Source organism: Adiantum capillus-veneris, chromosome 24 (genome assembly GCF_014529385.1).
Source record: "Adiantum capillus-veneris isolate H3 chromosome 24, ASM1452938v2, whole genome shotgun sequence".
Lineage (NCBI taxonomy): Eukaryota > Viridiplantae > Streptophyta > Polypodiopsida > Polypodiales > Pteridaceae > Adiantum > Adiantum capillus-veneris.
The window spans coordinates 6,687,496-6,706,774 of NC_140954.1; the positions used below are offsets into that span (position 1 = coordinate 6,687,496).

General features: G+C 42.4%; 1 protein-coding gene and 1 pseudogene across 1 annotated transcript in view; one reads left to right on the forward strand and one right to left on the reverse strand.

The window, feature by feature from the left end:
• Positions 1 to 8,356: 8,356 nt before the first annotated feature.
• Positions 8,357 to 11,616, reverse strand: LOC147425880 (uncharacterized; annotated as a pseudogene).
• A 298-nt stretch (positions 11,617 to 11,914) lies between these two features.
• LOC147425881 (ubiquitin-conjugating enzyme E2-23 kDa-like) overlaps positions 11,915 to 19,279 on the forward strand; it is a 97,625-nt gene continuing 90,260 nt past the window's right edge. Inside the window, exons 1-2 of the mRNA XM_086498005.1 lie at positions 11,915 to 11,958; positions 12,034 to 12,113. Of these exons, the coding sequence (XP_086354131.1) occupies positions 11,915 to 11,958; positions 12,034 to 12,113 (124 nt within the window). The remainder of the gene's footprint in view (positions 11,959 to 12,033; positions 12,114 to 19,279) is intronic.

The following is a 19,279-nucleotide window of genomic DNA, read 5'->3' on the forward strand; positions in this document are numbered from 1 at the left end:
TCCCAAAGAGTTTTCTATACCTAGTATACTTGCAAATGAGTCCATTTAGTGGATCAAAATAGCCCCTAAAAAAGTGCATGCGACCTTTGCCTATGATCCTCTCTATTTGGGCTGATTTGAAGAACCTATCACACCTCACAGATGATGTAAGCAAGAAATCTCTCGCTTATTCTATAAAAGGAGCTCATTTGAAGATGAAGTAAGAAGGTTCTTTATGCACATTTCAACTATGAATGGATCGCTTGTGTTTGTGTTAGATTCTTAAGCATGATTAGTTCTTTTTGATCATCTAATTTGATCCTTAGTACTAGGCTATACTCTGTCCTCTACATGCCTTATGCCTATTTATAGCTCTAATGATTAGTTTGAGCAAGTCTTTGAGCTGTTGGAACACTATTATTTAATCGTTAGCAACCTAATTAGTTCTAGGAGTAATCGATTTCCAATTGTGATCCGTAGTTAAGTCTCCTCTGGTGTAAAGCAAGCTCAAGTTTGAACTGCAAACAAAGTGTGATATTTGATGATCATCTTGCATGGATCTTCTTGTTGGAGGAAGATACATACAGACATTCCTTTTGAGCCCCTAAGCCATGCTTTTGGACCTCATTTGATGTCACTATTACTTTGATCAAGTTTGGGTGATTTAATGCCTAAGCTCCACAATTTAAACGGAGGATCACACATGTTATTTCTAGAAATGAAACACAGACGAGCTCGTGAGCACAAAATGAAGCGAGAGCGTCAGAGGAATGCATCAATAAAAACACCATCATTGGCTATTGAAGGATGTAATGAAGAGATTGCTAACTTACAATCAACTTCCTCTCAATGTGTTGTGGATACCAATGTCCACTCCTATATTTCAAAAACTACGTGATAATTTTTGGCTACAACTATATAGTTGTTGTGTAGGAGAGATTAAGAATTGATATTTATTTACATACTTATCCTTGCTAGTAGGAAAAGGTGTTTTCAAAATTGTGCATTTGGAATTCTTAATGGTGTGGGTCATACACATGCGGGCATACATGCAATTTGTAGTAGGCTCTCAAAGATATTGCAAACAAGCATGACATTCACTTTTCCATATTTAATGGAACATTTCCAAAACTGTGAAAGCTCAGCTCCGGCACCATCGTTGATGACGCAAGTTTTTGACTTCAAATCCTTTGTTAAAGGGTACATGTGTGCCGAAGAAGATGCTCTAGTTGGACACTCTAAGCCACTCCAATTTCATTTCTATACGCAAGGTGAAATCTTAGTAATGCACTACAAAATTCACCCTAAATCACGTGACTTGATGCCGAGGGAAACAGGAATTAAGTTGTGGCAAAGAGATGATCAAGGGAAACCAAAATTACCGTTAGGCTATCCATATGTGGCACCTATAGCGGACCATGTGAGGGATAGATAGTCCGTTAGTTATTCACAAGGGATTGAGGCATATCTTTCTTGAATTTTGAAAGATATATTCTCTATTGAAGGAAAAAGACCAGGATTATAGGAAATACATGGGTCCAGTTATTATTTATTGGCAAAACATAATTAGTGAGCTTGAACAACCTAGTAACAAACACATTGGTGAATATCTCTAGAGCATGCATTTTGGCCAAAGACCACAGAGAGTCATCAAATGCAACAAATAGAGGAAGACACATATGAGCTCCAAGGATGCGAAGAATTGAATGATCACTATGTTAGCTCTAAAAGTGCAAGGCCATTGGATTCTTTTAGACTTCGAATCGATGCAAGGAAAGGGAATTTTGTTCTTGTGAGACCCACATATCCAGAATATCCGATCTCACTCAGCTAAGAGTTATAGAGTCAAACGTTGATGTAGATAGCTCCTCTCCTAACTACAAGGCAGCTTATTGAGCACCAAAACATCAAAAAAGAAATCCCACAATCATTGAAGAATATATGGGGATTTTTGAAAAGAGAATTGGTGTTTCAATCTTGCTGACCCAAATCGTTGGGAGTGTGTTGAGTGTAGTTGTGTGATCATGGACTACAAGGGTGGAAGATTTGCAAAAGCAATTGAGATCCCACCCGATGTTGTGGATAAAGCACAAGGTAGCTTAAAACGAGAAAATGAATAACATTTTATATTCATATCTTGGTGTTTCCACCCCCCCATTCTTTGTATGAATTTTATGAGGTGTTTATGAACACCAACATGAAATCGTGTTTCTCAAAACCACATTTTCTTGAGAATCTATCTCTTTGTCTAATGTAGCACAAGGATTTGGCAACAAACCTTATTTAGAAAATTGGCAAGTTAAACAAAAAAGAACTGAAATCAAACAAGAAAGAGGACTCCATAGGCATTGAAATTAGTCTCAAAGTTGTGGATTTTTCCATTTCATCTAAAACGGTGCTATGAAAGGTCTAAGAGATTTGTGCTACTTTTCGGGCATTGAGATTATTTGCACACAAGAATGTGTATGGCTCTCACAAACGTAGTATGCTTCGGAAATGTGAACAAAGTAGGGTTATTGTAAGCCTACTACAATGCCCTTAGATCAGAAGTTGAAGTTGGGGAATGATGCTTGTCGAGTACTTGAGAATGCTACCTTGTATAGGAAGATTGCAGGTACCTTGATTGTTAGGGTGTGTGACATATTTCACACCACTTATGGAGCCCTTCCCTAACTACCTATGCATGCTCAAACATCCTAGATGATGCCCATCCGTACATATATGTCCCAAAGAGTTTTCTATACCTAGTATACTTGCAAATGAGTCCATTTAGTGGATCAAAATAGCCCCTAAAAAAGTGCATGCGACCTTTGCCTATGATCCTCTCTATTTGGGCTGATTTGAAGAACCTATCACACCTCACAGATGATGTAAGCAAGAAATCTCTCGCTTATTCTATAAAAGGAGCTCATTTGAAGATGAAGTAAGAAGGTTCTTTATGCACATTTCAACTATGAATGGATCGCTTGTGTTTGTGTTAGATTCTTAAGCATGATTAGTTCTTTTTGATCATCTAATTTGATCCTTAGTACTAGGCTATACTCTGTCCTCTACATGCCTTATGCCTATTTATAGCTCTAATGATTAGTTTGAGCAAGTCTTTGAGCTCTTGGAACACTATTATTTAATCGTTAGCAACCTAATTAGTTCTAGGAGTAATCGATTTCCAATTGTGATCCGTAGTTAAGTCTCCTCTCGTGTAAAGCAAGCTCAATTTTGAACTGCAAAGAAAGTGTAATGTTTGATGATCATCTTGCATGGATCTTCTTGTTGGAGGAAGATACATAAAGACCTTCCTTTTGAGCCCCTAAGGCATGCTTTTGGACCTCATTTGATGTCACTATTACTTTGATCAAGTTTGGGTGATTTAATGCCTAAGCTCCACAATTTAAACGGAGGATCACACATGTTATTTCTAGAAATGAAACACAGACGAGCTCGTGAGCACAAAATGAAGCGAGAGCGTGAGAGGAATGCATCAATAAAAACACCATCATTGGCTATTGAAGGATGTAATGAAGAGATTGCTAACTTACAATCAACTTCTTCTCAATGTGTTGTGGATACCGATGTCCACTCCTATATTTCAAAAACTACGTGATAATTTTTGGCTACAACTGTATAGTTGTTGTGTAGGAGAGATTCAAAATTGATATTTATTTACATACTTATCCTTGCTAGTAGGAAAAGGTGTTTTCAAAATTGTGCATTTGGAATTCTTAATGGTGTGGGTCATACACATGCGGGCATACATGCAATTTGTAGTAGGCTCTCAAAGATATTGCAAACAAGCATGACATTCACTTTTCCATATTTGATGGAACATTTCCAAAACTGTGAAAGCTTAGCTCCGGCACCATCGTTGATGACGCAAGTTTTTGACTTCAAATCCTTTGTTAAAGGGTACATGTGTGCCGAAGAAGATGCTCTAGTTGGACACTCTAAGCAACTCCAATTTCATTTCTATACGCAAGGTGAAATCTTAGTAATGCACTACAAAATTCACCCTAAATCACGTGACTCGATGCCAAGGGAAACAGGAATTAAGTTGTGGCAAAGAGATGATCAAGGGAAACCAAAATTACCGTTAGGCTACCCAGATGTGGCACCTATAGAGGACCATGTGAGGGTAGATAGTCCGTTAGTTATCCACAAGGGATTGAGGCATATCTTGAATTTTGAGAAATATATTCTCTATTGAAGGAAAAAGACCAGGATTATAGGAAATACATGGGTCCAATTATTATTTAATTGCAAAACATAATTAGTGAGCTTGAACAACCTAGTAACAAACACATTGGTGAATATCTCTAGAGCATGCATTTTGGCCAAAGACCACAGAGAGTCATCAAATGCAACAAATAGAGGAAGACACATATGAGCTCCAAGGATGCGAAGAATTGAATGATCACTATGTTAGCTCTAAAAGTGCAAGGCCATTGGATTCTTTTAAACCTCGAATCGATGCAAGGAAAGGGAATTTTGTTCTTGTGAGACCCACATATCCAGAATATCCAATCTCACTCAGCTAAGAGTTACAGAGTCAAACGTTGATGTAGATAGCTCCTCTCCTAACTACAAGGCAGCTTATTGAGCACCAAAACATGAAAAAAGAAATCCCACAATCATTGAAGAATATATGGGGATTTTTGAAAAGAGAATCGGTGTTTCAATCTTGCTGACCCAAATCGTTGGGAGTGTGTTGAGTGTAGTTGTGTGATCATGGACTACAAGGGTGGAAGACTTGCAAAAGCAATTGAGATCCCACCCGATGTTGTGGAGAAGGCACAAGGTAGCTTAAAACAAGAAAATGAATAACATTTTATATTCATATCTTGGTGTTTCCTCCCCCCCCATTCTTTGTATGAATTTTATGAGGTGTTTATGAACACCAAGATGAAATCATGTTTCTCAAAACCACATTTTCTTGAGAATCTATCTCTTTGTCTAATGTAGCACAAGGATTTGGCAACAAACCTTATTTAGAAAATTGCCAAGCTCATTTCAGTTCTTTTTTGTTTAACTTGCCAATTTTCTAAATAAGGTTTGTTGCCAAGTCCTTGTGCTACATTAGACAAAGAGATAGATTCTCAAGAAAATGTGGTTTCGAGAAACACGATTTCATGTTGGTGTTCATAAACACCTCATAAAATTCATACAAAGAATGGGGGGGGGTGGAAACACCAAGATATGAATATAAAATGTTATTCATTTTCTCGTTTTAAGCTACCTTGTGCCTTCTCCACAACATCAGGTGGGATCTCAATTGCTTTTGCAAGTCTTCCACCCTTGTAGTCCATGATCACACAACTACACTCAACACACTCCCAACGATTTGGGTCAGCAAGATTGCAACACCAATTCTTTTTAAAAAAATTCCCATATATTCTTCAAGGATTGTGGGATTTCTTTTTTGATGTTTTGGTGCTCAATATTCAACGAAGGCTGCCTTGTAGCTAGGAGAGGAGCTATCTACATCAACGTCTGACGTTGTAACTCTTAGCTGAGTGAGATCGGATATTCTGGATATGTGGGTCTCACAAGAACAAAATTCCCTTTCCTTGCATCAATTCGAGGTCTAAAAGAATCCAATGGCCTTGCACTTTAAGATTTGACATAGTGATCATTCAATTCTTCACATCCTTGGAGCTCATCTGTGTCTTTCTCTATTTGTTGCATTTGATGACTCTCTGTGGTCTTTGGCCAAAATGCTCTAGAGATATTCACCAATGTGTTTGTTACTAGGTTGTGCAAGCTCACTAATTATGTTTTGCCAATAAATAATAACTAGACCCATGTATTTCCTATAATCCTGGTCTTTTTCCTTCAATAGAGAATATATCTTTCAAAATTCAAGAAAGATATGCCTCAATCCCTTGTGAATAACTAACGGACTATCTATCCCTCACATGGTCCGCTATAGGTGCCACATATGGATAGCCTAAAGGTAATTTTGGTTTCCCTTGATCATCTCTTTGCCACAACTTAATTCCTGTTTCCCTTGGCATCGAGTCACGTGATTTAGGGGGAATTTTGTAGTGCATTACTAAGATTTCACCTTGCGTATAGAAATGAAATTGGAGTGGCTTAGAGTGTCCAACTAGAGCATCTTCTTCAGCACACATGTACCCTTTAACAAAGGATTTGAAGTCAAAAACTTGCTTCATCAACAATGGTGCCGGAGCTGAAAGAGCTTTCACAGTTTTGGAAATGTTCCATCAAATATGGAAATGTGAATGTCATGCTCGTTTGCAATATCTTTGAGAGCCTACTACAAATTGCATGTATGCCCGCATGTGTATGACCCACACCATTAAGAATTCCAAATGCACAATTTTGAAAACACCTTTTGCTACTAGCAAGGATAAGTATGTAAATAAATATCAATTCTTAATCTCTCCTACACAACTATATAGTTGTGGCCAAAAATTATCACGTAGTTTTTGAAATATAGGAGTGGACATTGGTATCCACAACACATTGAGAGGAAGTTGATTGTAAGTTAGCAATCTCTTCATTACATCCTTCCATAGCCAATGATGGTGTTTTTATTGATGCATTCCTCTCACGCTCTCGCTTCATTTTGTGCTCACGAGCTCGTCTGTGTTTCATTTCTAGAAATAACATGTGTGATCCTCCGTTTAAATTGTGGAGCTTAGGCATTAAATCACCCAAACTTGATCAAAGTAATTGTGACATCAAATGAGGTCCAAAAGCATGGCTTAGGGGCTCAAAAGGAAGGTCTTTATGTATCTTCCTCCAACAAGAAGATCCATGCAAGATGATCATCAAATAACACACTTTGTTTGCAGTTCAAACTTGAGCTTGCTTTACACGAGAGGAGACATAAAGACCTTCCTTTTGAGCTCGGATTGCGTTGTGGGTGTTGAGAAGCTCCATGAGTGGTGAGAGCGTGACATTGTCATAGCCTTTATTGTAGTCCAAGTGGGGTGTTTCTTGAGTTTACACATATGGATTTCCTTTGCTTCAGATTTAGCAAGCAGGTTGAACACATTTTAAGCTCGTCGTAGCTAAGTTTTGTGTACATTTGTTGGAATCTCTTTCTTGTCAGAATATCAGCGATTGAAACTCTCCCTCTCTCTTTGTAATGTTTTGATAATCTGATTGCTCATAGAGAATAGCAACTCTTAAGTTCCAAATTTTATCTTTGGTAGATTTATGTATCCTCGGAAAAGCGAAGGTGCTTATATTAAAAATGACAAACTGACAACCCTTTGTTGGCATACCATGTAGGCACATTGTGGTTGCAAACTTAAAGGATGATACATAGTATTTGTGTGCATTGGCAGAGTATTTATTTTGTTCAATGGATTAAATTGTCACCTGACCAATCAAACAAATGCATGGCCAAATTATACATACGAATATTGATTATACATACGAATAGTGCAACCAAGGAGTGAAGTTCGTCGCCAAGATGTTAGTGCTATAAGCCCATGATGCAACACAAAGTTCATCTCGGCATTGGTGAGTGAAAAATGCATCATATAAATGCAAAGGCATTATTCACTACATGGTTATGACACAAAGCGTAACAGAAAAACATCTCAAACCTTGAACCTTGAATGGTCAAAATACGGTGAAAGTATACGAAGGAGCCACTCTTTGCAAGGGTCTATGCTGCCCAACATAAGTCATTGCAGTAAGCATTCACTTTCTCCAGCCTCTTAAGCATGAACCGGCTTCAAACATGCCATAATGCTCACCAAATCTAGTGGGAAACCAGCCGCAGTGCCCAAGAATGGTCAAACAAAACATCAGCCTTCCATCCCCAGTAACGTAAATAGTTGGTGACCGTAAATGTCTTGATCTCTGGTGCGGCACACACCTCATATATGGGCGGCAAAACAACTCACTCGCATGTATGGCAAGAATCCAAAAAACATCAAAAAATCAAAAAGGAAATCAACCCTCTAACCCAGAAACTGTAAATTGTTGGATGCCATAAATGCCATTGATGCTTCGGATACCAAAAACTGTAAATACTCAGATACCAAAAACGCTAAATGTTTGCAAGTGAAATCGGCTGAGAAATCAGATCAACCTCAATGCCATCCAATTAGGGCAGCCCTAGTGCTCAGAGATCGTACACAATCGGATAAGAAAAATTGGCTGGCAAAACAAGACATACATTTAGCAACAACCCATCCATGACTCTCACAAAAGGTCAGTTTCAATGTCATCCACTTAGAGCAGTCGTAGTCCATAGAGATCGTACACAATTTACAGGAGAAATGCATCAAGTTGGTAGGTGAAATGAGCTCATGACACATTGGCAGAATAACTTTTCGAAACCCAGCTGTAACGCTTACGCACGATCAAGCAAGATGCCATCCAAAAAGATCGACCTAATAGCCTAAACAAGGTAAATAGTCATCAACCAAACATATTGGAAGTCTGGAGATGGAATCATCTCACAACTTGCTCCCAAAACAACCCACCCAATCAGTCCAAAGATAGTTGCAAATGGGCTCACAAGTGCTTGCCGAACGCTCACAAACTGGTAATCAAATCAGCCCAGCAGATTGCATAAGGGAGAAAAAAACTACATGTCTCTCATGTAGAGAGAACCATTCGTTGCTGGGACGCAAGGACTGCCTCGAGTATTGACCCATCAAGCAAGCAGATTGTGAAGCTTCTCTCTTCTGTGGGAACCTCGCCAGCTTTGCAACAGACAATCATCCCTTTTTGGATGCTCTCACCAAAGAGGGTGACATGACGATTAAGCAAGGTCGACTCTGCTCCACCTGGGGCATGTTTGAGCAATAACGGAAGGAGGGCATGGCATGTATGGCATGAAATGATCTCCAATGGATCGAGCATGAGAGTTTTGCTGCAACAATGAGTACAATGTATTCGAGGCTTTCTTTGAAAGCGGACTCGACTCCGTCCACGCTGATGCTTGTGTCGCGAAACACCAGTAGTTGGACCTTTAGATGGTGGCAGGTCGGCCTCAAGAACCTGTTCCTTGCTGGCTCCACTTGCTTCTACGGGCATCCCATGCCCGAGTTGAGTTAGAGTAACGTGAGCTTGGACTTGCTTGATCGAGCCCTTTGTTGGTAGCTCAATCTTCTTTGGGATGATCAAGGCGGCGAGACTATTTCATGAAAGATTTAGTTGCATTAGTATGGCTGGCTTCAAAGAGCTATCATTGCACCAACTGCTCTTCTAGACTCTGCAACATGCTCCTCATGTCATAGATGCAGCTACCAATCTCATTGTCTATGTTGTTGACAACTGTCTCAGCTACATCGAAATTGTCATGCTCTAGTGCTATATTATCTTCCCATGCTCCAACTATGGGTTGTAGGTCCACATGGCTCAAAGCTTGAACGCTATCTACGATGGGGAGAACTTCGTGAAGATGAGGAAAGTGCCTCTCAATTATCAGTCGAAGGCCATATAGATGCTTACATTCTGATCCCCAATCCGCACAATCGCAGTAGTTGGATTGCATGCTCACATGATACCAGTTTGAGGCCGAAGTAGTGCTAAGGACTTTGAATCGCATGTGTCCTTCCTCTATCACTTCGAGGGTGCTTGGATCTGCTTCAAATCGTTTAAGAATCGATTCGCTTGGTGCTAGCTTGGCTGTATGTTGCTTGCTTGATCCAAAACGACTAAAACGCCCGGAATCAGCTGAACGGTTGTCAAATTGAAACAACATGAGCTCAACATTTGGCAACAGCAAAGGCATACTCTCAAGCGAAAGAGAACCGCTCTTACCAATCTCCTGCTTTTTCTTGAAGAATTCGAGAAGTGTTCCCCCAATATATGTCCCATGCACTGAATCGCCCACCAATGCATTCAACAAGACCAACAGAGACCTGTTTATCTATGCATTTAGCAAGGTATACTTGACATATTGCCATAATCGCTCAACCAAGTTTGTAGTATCCACATTCCCATGCTGAAATAGACGACCGAATCTTGGCCAACGGCTTCGCTACATGCATGTGCTGCCACACCAGCCAGTGGATACATACCATCGAATATTTTCATGTGCCTGATACATCTGCAATAGCTCATCGCACCTTGCATCAAATATATCCTCACTTGTTGCATGCATCAAATTCGACATGCGATTGTACACATCATCACGCTTGTCCTTAGGGACCTATGCACAACAAAGCCATGTGAGTACGACAGTCAATTTGTAGACATGATCTGACACAAAGAACACATCAAAGAAATGACCAGCTACCTGGGGCAATAGGTTCTCAACCCATGCCTTCTTGACATGAAACCAGCATAGCAAAACTTTGCATGCGACTTGTTGCCGCCTTCCATCCTCGTCTTCTCTCCAGCAAAAAGAATCTTGATCCACAACCTTGAGGATGGCCTCGAGCTCTTGCTGGCTCTTATCAATGACAATGGGCGGGCCGAACGTCACCTAACCTTGCAAAGATCATCTTGAACGTGAGCTCTAGGGCCACCTTTTCCTGGCTGGTACACACATCACTGCTGCATAACATCAGCCATATCGGAATCCCTAAACCGTTTTGGTTTGGCAAGACTGCACCATAGAGCGGTAGACCATAAATGTTTGTCTTGAAAGTGCTATCCACGGCCCATGAGTTCCGACGAGAGAAACGAAGAGGGACTTGTAGCATCCACTCGTCTTGAATGAGGAGGATGAATGGCCGCTTGTTCTCATCAGGATTTTGGGGACTGTAAGGCTGCACAAAGATTACCTGTCCATACGAGAAGTATACTTGAGGATGCATGCTACAGCTACATCATAATCAATAATCTTCTCTTTTAGTAAGCATCCACATGCAGTGATTGAGTCTTTTATGTAATCAAGAGGCAACCCATGTTGTCTCTTGTCTGTACACCATTCCTTCTGGACGGCCTTGAGAGTGGCAGCCACTCCAAGATGATTGTCATGTGTCAAAGGGCAATGGGCTGCATGAACAATATGTGCCCAATCTTCCATAAAGGCAACCTTTAGGCCAGTAGATTTCAAGTGTAGGCAGCCTATTTCCAGCCCTATACCTGGACAAAGCATCAAGGAGTCTTTCATCCTATTCCACTTCTTTAAATCAAACAATCCCCGAACATCGATCGCTTGAAGCATTGCTAGTGACATGGTCTCTGTCCCTCCCAAATCTTTGGCCATTAAGGAGTATGTCATCTCGTCGAAGGAGAAAAATGTTTTTGATGTGTATGAAGACGGATCTAAGGCAACCCAAGAGCATTGCGAATGCCAACATGCGACTGAGCTGGGACTAGCTCCATTGTTCTGTGTCCAGTAATCCATGCCATTATCCTCGTTGATTGGCCAGTCATCTGACGATTCTCCTTCAGTCGTTGTTTCACCATTGAAATATCCACTCAATGGCCGGTCTTTGATTACATCGATGGGAGGCATCTAATACACAACATCTCTGTCTCTCTCTCTCTCTCTCTCTCTCTGTCTCTCTCTCTCTCTCTCTCTCACACACACACACACACACACACACTCACACACTCACACACACTACCTGGTTCAAATCCATGCTGCCTTTGAGCTTCCAATCTCCTACAGAGTCTTCATCTGATTACTGTCTCAGATACCAGCCTCCCCTTCTCCTGCTCTCATCTCACCTCCGATTATCTCTGATTACCCTGCATTTCCGCGAGGGCAAATTTGAAAACGGGATGCCCGCGTGAAAGTAATGCCATGTTGGCCCACCATTTGCCACCTGGGACTCCACCTCAGCCCATTCGCGCCACGTTTCCTGTCCACGTCACCCTCCCGTCCGAGTTTATCTCCCGGCGCCCCCGTTTACCAAAACCCGTCCAAGTTTACTTTTTTTTGCCACGTGTAGCGCCCCGATGCCATCAATCACCGCGCCCCACTTCCGCGCCCTTGATCCCACCGCCTGAGCTTCCTTAAAGCTCCCGTGCCCCTTAGTGCTGAGGCCAGGCAATGTCGTCTCCTAGCAAGCGACGCGAGATGGACGTCATGAAACTGTAAGCCCCTTATGAACTCGAGTACAGAAATCTTGTGTTGTTCAGATCGAACAACGACTTTTCGTTCTCATGCAGAATGATGAGTGATTACAAGGTGGAGATGGTGAACGATGGAATAAGTGAGTTTTACGTGCTCTTCAACGGGCCCAAAGATAGTACGTTATGTTTGGTTTGCTATTTCCATGGATTGTATGCAGCTCTTTCAGATTTCAGTTGTTCATTAGTTATAAATCATCGAAGGAGAATTCTCCGATACTAATTAAAGCACCCACTTCATGGACAATGCATGGAACTTAGATATGCATAGGTGTGCTTTGTGTTTAAGCGGTTGTGAATCTTTTGGGGAAATCAAAAGATTCTAGACGTAGGAAATCTTCTGGTCGTTGAAAGTAGTAAATAGTAATGTACTCCATTTACAAGAATCTTTTTTGGAACAAAACAAAAGAATGTTGATATCTGGCTATTCTATGACATTGTCTATCTGGGTTTGGAGTATCCTAATGATACATTCTAAGGCTTAGGTGCCCAGGGTTTTTCCATCTAAAGCTCGTTCCTCTCAAGATGACCATGTTCATCTTACAGACTTTATTCATATTTCATTATACCACTCAGTCCATCTCGATCTTGTTATTCTGGTTTCTCTTCTTATGGGCAAAGGATGGCTAATCATCACCTCCTGTACCTTCAACTCCCAAAGCTTTCAAAGGTGGCAGTTCTGCTGTCAATTTTTTCTTTTGCTGGCACACAGGTCTCGGAGAATGCTCTCAACTTCTTACAACAATTTGGTTTTATCTTCCGAACACTTTACTGGAGAGTTTAAACTCATCCGAGTCACCTCTTTCCTCAAAGACAGTGCCATGCAATGGTCTCAGACTCCGCCAAACCTGACAGTCTCAAGACATGGCAAGAATTCAAGACCGTCCTCTGTCACGATTTCTTGGATGAGACTTTTGAGATGGACCTTATGTTTGCACGCTCTAATTTCCTCCGCATCGACTCTCTTGATACCTTCAATGTATGGTTTTGTTTTGGGACTACACCTTGGCTGACCAAATCGAGCGTTAGACATCTGGTTTACCTTTCATTGAATTGGCAAGGTGTTGGCAACATTTGCCAACTTATGTCTCATTCTCGCATTGGATACCGTACCATGGTGTGATTTGATGTTTGAAGACCGCACCACCTCCTCTTGACCACCCATGTCCTACTCCACTCAAGCATGCATTCCTTGACAACCCCAATATCCTCTTCGATGACAAAATTTGTCTCCTCGAAAAATAGCTGAGTATCGTGCCCAAGGCAGGTGCTTTGATTGTGGTCTCATAGGCCACACTTCCCATACTTGCCCTCTACATGGATCCCCACAACCATCCCACACCAATTGGCCTTATGCTCAAAATGACAAGAACAACTTCTCAACTCATTCCTCCTCCAACAACAACAACAACAACAACAATACCAACACCACCACTGACAACAAGAACCAATGACCATTCTGAGGGCGCTAACAACAACAAGATGCCTCACACTTCAGCCGGGCTTATTTACGACATCAATAAAGAACCTTCACATGATTCATCTCTTGAGCCTTGCAGAGCTTGGGGATGCATCCGCAACCAAGAAGCCCTTATTTTCGTTGACCTTGGCTGAGTTGGTTCTATGTGCAACTTTCTCTCTCACGATTGGCCACCAAATGAAACTGGCCGGTAGGGCGGTAGACTTTAGCTTTCACCCGAGAGGAAGACTTCACGAATAAACCTGTGACCAGAATTAACACTTCAAACAAAGCACGGCTTGGGGCTAAAGTGCTACCAAGTAGATAGTGACGCCTTGTAGGCCCCAAAGACTGGCGCCCGTTTCGATATTTCTTTATTCTTATAAAGCTTGGGAGAAAAGCTGCAAGTTCTTACAAGCTGTCCCAGTTTTACCGGGCTGAAAATGGCCTACTCTAGCCCGATTTCGACAGCATAACCGCAGTAGGAGGCTTCACAGACAGAATTCCCATGTCAAAGATGACTTTCCTGGTGCATACGGGCACTTTCCCAAACCTAGTGAGAATCTGCAGCACGCTGAATTCTCTGTTTTTTGCCCCAAAAATGCAACTGATCACTTGTAGAGTGATCCCAAGGCTTCCCCGATGGTCCTTGGGGAATTAGGGAACAATCAGGGTCAGAACCCTAAACCTGCAAAAATACACAGCAGGCTGTATTTTTCTCTTTTGGGCTCTGTTTCGCGTGCTGGTCGCATTCGTAGCAAGCCCTTGAGCCCCCGCACCTGTAGGGCTAATGCCCTTTAAATTAGACGAGATTTCTCGCGTGAAATCTCTCCGAATTCACCTGTACTTGCGGGGGATTAGCAACTAGCTAATCCAGTACCTGTGCAAGAGGCTCTTGCCTCGGCAATTGCACATAAACCCACATAATTGTACATACAGATGAAAAGCTCTCAAGCGGGGCATCACGTTTCTGTATTCAAAGGGGGAGAAAGATGCACAAGAGCGGAATTATCACGCTACATACGACAAGGGAGAAGGCAAGCTTTCATTAAAGCTGTGATCACTTGCACCCACTACTCACACACACAGTAATTTACTTATGACTCAAAATCAGCCTCCCTTCTTGAAATGGGCGGGGTCCCCTCTTCATACAAGTTGGGAAAAGTGCTCTGGAGCCGCCATGTGTCCACGTTGTCTCTTTTGAGTTAATTTCCTAGTACCCACTGACTTATAAGTGTAGCCTAAATGACTTTGAACTAAGCCTAGACACCCTTTTACTGCTCGGATTTTAGTGCCGACTGGCCTGACCATCTCATGGCGACTTGCCCTTCCCGACTGCGGGTGAAACTCTCAGCCGTCAGCCGTTTCAGACTGGCCACACAACGTCTGGCCATTTGTGACTTCAAAAAGAGGGTCCCAAAAATTAAATAAAAACCAAGGGAAAGAAACCTACAACTAAGGTTAGTAGTTGCCATAGCCTTGTGACACTCACCACAGCTGTAATAGACTTGGACACTCCAAGTTGAGAATCTACCGCGACACCACAAATAATCACTTCAAACAATTCACAGTTCACAATTTATTCGACACTGGCCCGGCGGAGTTCCATGCCTAGAGACATTGGCCCCAAAGACTGGCGCCCCTTTCGGTATTTCTTTTTGTATTAACTTGTGTTCAAAGTACAAGAGTGTAGGTAGGCGCTCACACTCAGACTCTGCGTCCAGATGCTTTGAGTTGTGAGAGACCTACCTGCGTATGTAAAGGTTACAAGGGATGCTAAATGAGAGCCCCAAAAGCTGGTAAAAATCAAAAGCTGTTTCTCCTCTCACTGGCTTTCTTTCTCTTGAGAGAATAAAGCAAGGCTTAAAAATAAAAAGCTCTCTCTCTCTCTCTCTCTCTCTCTCTCTCTCTCTCTCTCTCTCTCTCTCTCTCTCTCTCTCTCTCTCTCTCTCTCTCCCCCATTGCGTAGCCAAAAGCAATGCCCAAAAGCTGCCGAAAAATCCGCCGCGATTTGCGGGTTGCCACGTCAGCAGCAGTACGAAATTCCGACAGTCATGCCGCGTCAGCATTTCGCGTATTTTCCGGTGCTGACCAGCCTGCAATCCATGCTAGGGGAGGATGTGTGTGTGTACTGGGCAGCCATGTCACGAGTTTGTGACATACCCCCCTCTTGAAAGCATTGTAATCGCCCTCGATTACGCCTGAAAAATAGACATAAGCCATAAACTGTCTTAGCAGACACTGACTGTTAGTACCGATGCACTAGGAACACACATCTAGCACATGTATCAATCGACAGTCACATCACACGACATCATAGGACATCACTAGACATCACATGACAAGTCACACTTAACATTCATTTGGATCTTAGACCATGATTTATTGGCAATGCAGTTAGCAATCACATCTAGATTCACTCATGACCTCATAGATGTCCGATTGACTAACCCCTATTGCAACCATGTCTATTCGAGATCATTGAGACAAAAATGCTGCAGTCATTTCGTCCATCAGTTCCTGCGCTTAAAAACAAGTAAGAACAAATCAGTTTCACATTTGGGAATTCCATTTCATAAAGTCATACTGTCAGCTCTCAGTATCCCTGAAGCTCAAAGAGACATCAGTGACTCTAGTATTCAAAAATTTGAGGCATCTGTTGACAAAGGAGTGGATTAACTCCCCTCTTGTGCAAACCCACTGCACCAGATCTTCGGCCAACAAGCTGAATTCGGGGTTCCATTAGGAGTAGACTATGCTTTGTTGCATCGCCGATCATTTGACGATGCTTCATCTCTCGTTGCTCCGCCTGAGTAGGCCGAGGCGGGCCATACTCTGTCGGAATCTTCGTTGTGATCCCTGCCCGCATCTCTCGATGCAGAGGGAGTCAACTGGTCCTTGCGTGAAGCCACAGGTGTCGCGGAAAAAAAATTGGGGATCAGATTTCCCGTAGAAGAGAAATCGGCCATGCTCTGATACCACTGTAACAGACTTGGACACTCCAAGTCAAGAATCAATCACGACAGCACTTCACAGATCACAACAGATTTGCACTGGCCCGGCGGAGTTTCGTGCCTAGAGATATTGACCCAAAGAGTGGTGCCCCTTTCGGTATTTCTTTATGTATTAATCAATGTTCAAAGTACAAGAGAGTGGTTAGGGTTTCACTCTCAGACTCTACGTCCAGATGCTCTGCAGAGTGAGCCCAAAACCGCTTATTTATTGTTTACAAGGGATGCCAAAAGCAGAGCCCCAAAAGCTTCAGAAATAAAGCAAACTCTCTTTTTCTCTCACATACTTGAGTTTTTACAAATAAAGCAAGGGAATTTCTCTCTCTCTCATGCTCAATTGCGTCGCCCAAAAGTTGGAAATCAGCGCTGTAAATTCCACCGCAAAACCGGGAAGTCCGTATTGCTACCACATGGCATTTCTGTCGCCAGAATTAGGGTTTCAGATACAGTTAGGGTTTCAGCAGTAGTTAGGGTTAGGGTTTCCAGAATTAGGGTTTTTGCAGATTAGGGTTTTTGGCAGAAATTAGGGTATGCAGGTTTTAGGGTTTCTGCAGAGTAGCCACATCATCACTTTGTGACAAGATCATCATTGTCGCGATTTGAAATTGAAAGAGGATGATTGGGTGCTCTTACGTTTTGAGAAGGCACGCCTGAGAAAGAAGAAGGAAAAGGAGAGGCTTTTTCCAAAGCTTAGTATGTGATACTACGGACCTTTTTAGATCTTCAAAAAGATAAATGATGTCTCCTTCCGACTGAAACTGCCTGACACTTGGAGGATTAATGCATTTCATGCGAGTCTCTTGAAACCTTTTAAAGATGATGTGCCCGAAGATGGGGAGCTTGATGAGCAACCCGAAGTGGAAGAAAACGAGGAGATCCTTGTTTCTGAACAGATTTTGGTACATAAGGACAAAGAATAAGGGTAAAGTCAGAGCTCAGTTTTGCGAAGGATCCAAAATTGGCAAAATATATGAGCGAGACTTCTTTTCAGGAAGTGCATGCGCAATGACAGAAAACCGCAACACCACCCCCGAAACCCGCTCTCAAGAAACCTTCTGATCACAAGAAATATTCAGAGAAGGAATTAGAAGAGGTGGTTGATGCACGCATTGCTCAGCTTTTTGACGCGCAAAAGAAAGCCAAAAAGCACGGCAAAAAGCAAAGAAAGGCACTGACTTCCGGGGTTATTTGGGTTGTTAGTCGACATTTGACAAAGCAAAGAAACAGAAGAAGCGTGTTCGCTTTGAAGGAGTACCCAATTTTTCTTCTTCTTCTCCTTCTCCTTTTGACAGTTCTTCTAGCTCTTCAGATTCGAGCGAAGAAGACAGAAAAGGCAAAAGCAAAGCAAGAAACAACGCTTCGGAAAGGGCAAGAAAAAGGCAAAGAAGTTCAAATCTCATCCAGTGACTGACAGTTCTATAGAGGACTCGTCTCCAGACAGTTCAGACTCCGATGACGGAAAATTTTATGCGAATAAGAAGAATTTTTATAAAGCCAGCCAATATGACTTTTTGGAAGATAAAAGCAAGAAAGTCTGAGAGTTTAAGGAAGGTGGACAGTCGATCAAATTTGACGCTTTTTCAGGATACGAAGATGCTTCGAAGGCTTTGTCTTTTATACAGCAGTTTGACATCGCTTTTGCGGGGGGACGCTACTCAGAGCACTCCAAGATTCGGAGAGCTGCCTCTTACTTTAAGGGGAATGCTCGAACTTGGTGTCCACGCTTCTTTTAAACAAGACTGCGCCTGTTAAATGGCTGAAATTTAAGAAGATTTTTATTTCTTCTTGGTTGACGCAAGAGTATGAACGCGATAGACGAGCTGCTTGTAACCATCTTCAGATGACCAAGAGAGATATAGTGAATGCTTACTCTGAGAGATTCTGGAGCTCTTTTCTACCCGCCTCTTCATTCAAGAAGATCTCATTCAGAGAACAGATTGAGCGGTTCACCTTGGGTCTACCTACAGAGATCCGAGATCACTGCTTGGAACAGAAGTCAGCTCCTATTTAGGAGTTGATGAGTCATGCGAAGCGGGGCTTTGCCATTCACTCTGGCAGTCTGACCTACCCCATCGATGAGGCCATGACACAACGAGCCGAACAGACTTCTCGGAATGAAAGTAGAAAGAGAAAGAGCAACCCAGAGAAGAAGGATGCACGACCCAAGCTTACTCCTCAGGAGCGAGCTCGCTTCATAAGGGAGGGGAAGTGCTTTGGATGCGGGGAACATGGACATATCTCCGCGAAGTGCCCTAAAAAGGCACCGAAAGAACAGAATGACAAGGATGACGATAGGCCTGAGAGTTTGAGAGCAGCTGAGGAACGTGGAAGAAAAGGCAAGATGAAAACAGGATTGGTTCCAGATTGTGTGGGTACCGATCCCAACACCATGGACGAGAGTACAAAACTTTACCGAGCTTGGGGCAAAGTGAAAGATCAAGAGGCCCTGATCTTCTTTGATGGAGGAGCCAAGGCCAACTTCATTTTATCGGAATTGGCTGCGCGGCTCGAGATCACTCTCGATCGGATGGGACCACTTGCGAAGGCAGTTCTAGCGGCACTCGGCAGGGACGTAGCCATTACACCATTCATTGGCAAACTTTGGTTGCATTGTTAGGGGTATTTGGGACATGAGGACTTTTCCATAATGCCTTTGGAGGGTTGTGATGTTCTCTTAGGGATTCCCTGGTACCACAAGAACAACGCCGTAGTCGATTATCGGGTGAGGAAAGCGACACTAACCATTGTACTTGATATTAAAGTGAAGGGCGAGTCTGTCCCTATTGTATCGGCTTCGGCCATTTCTAAATTAATG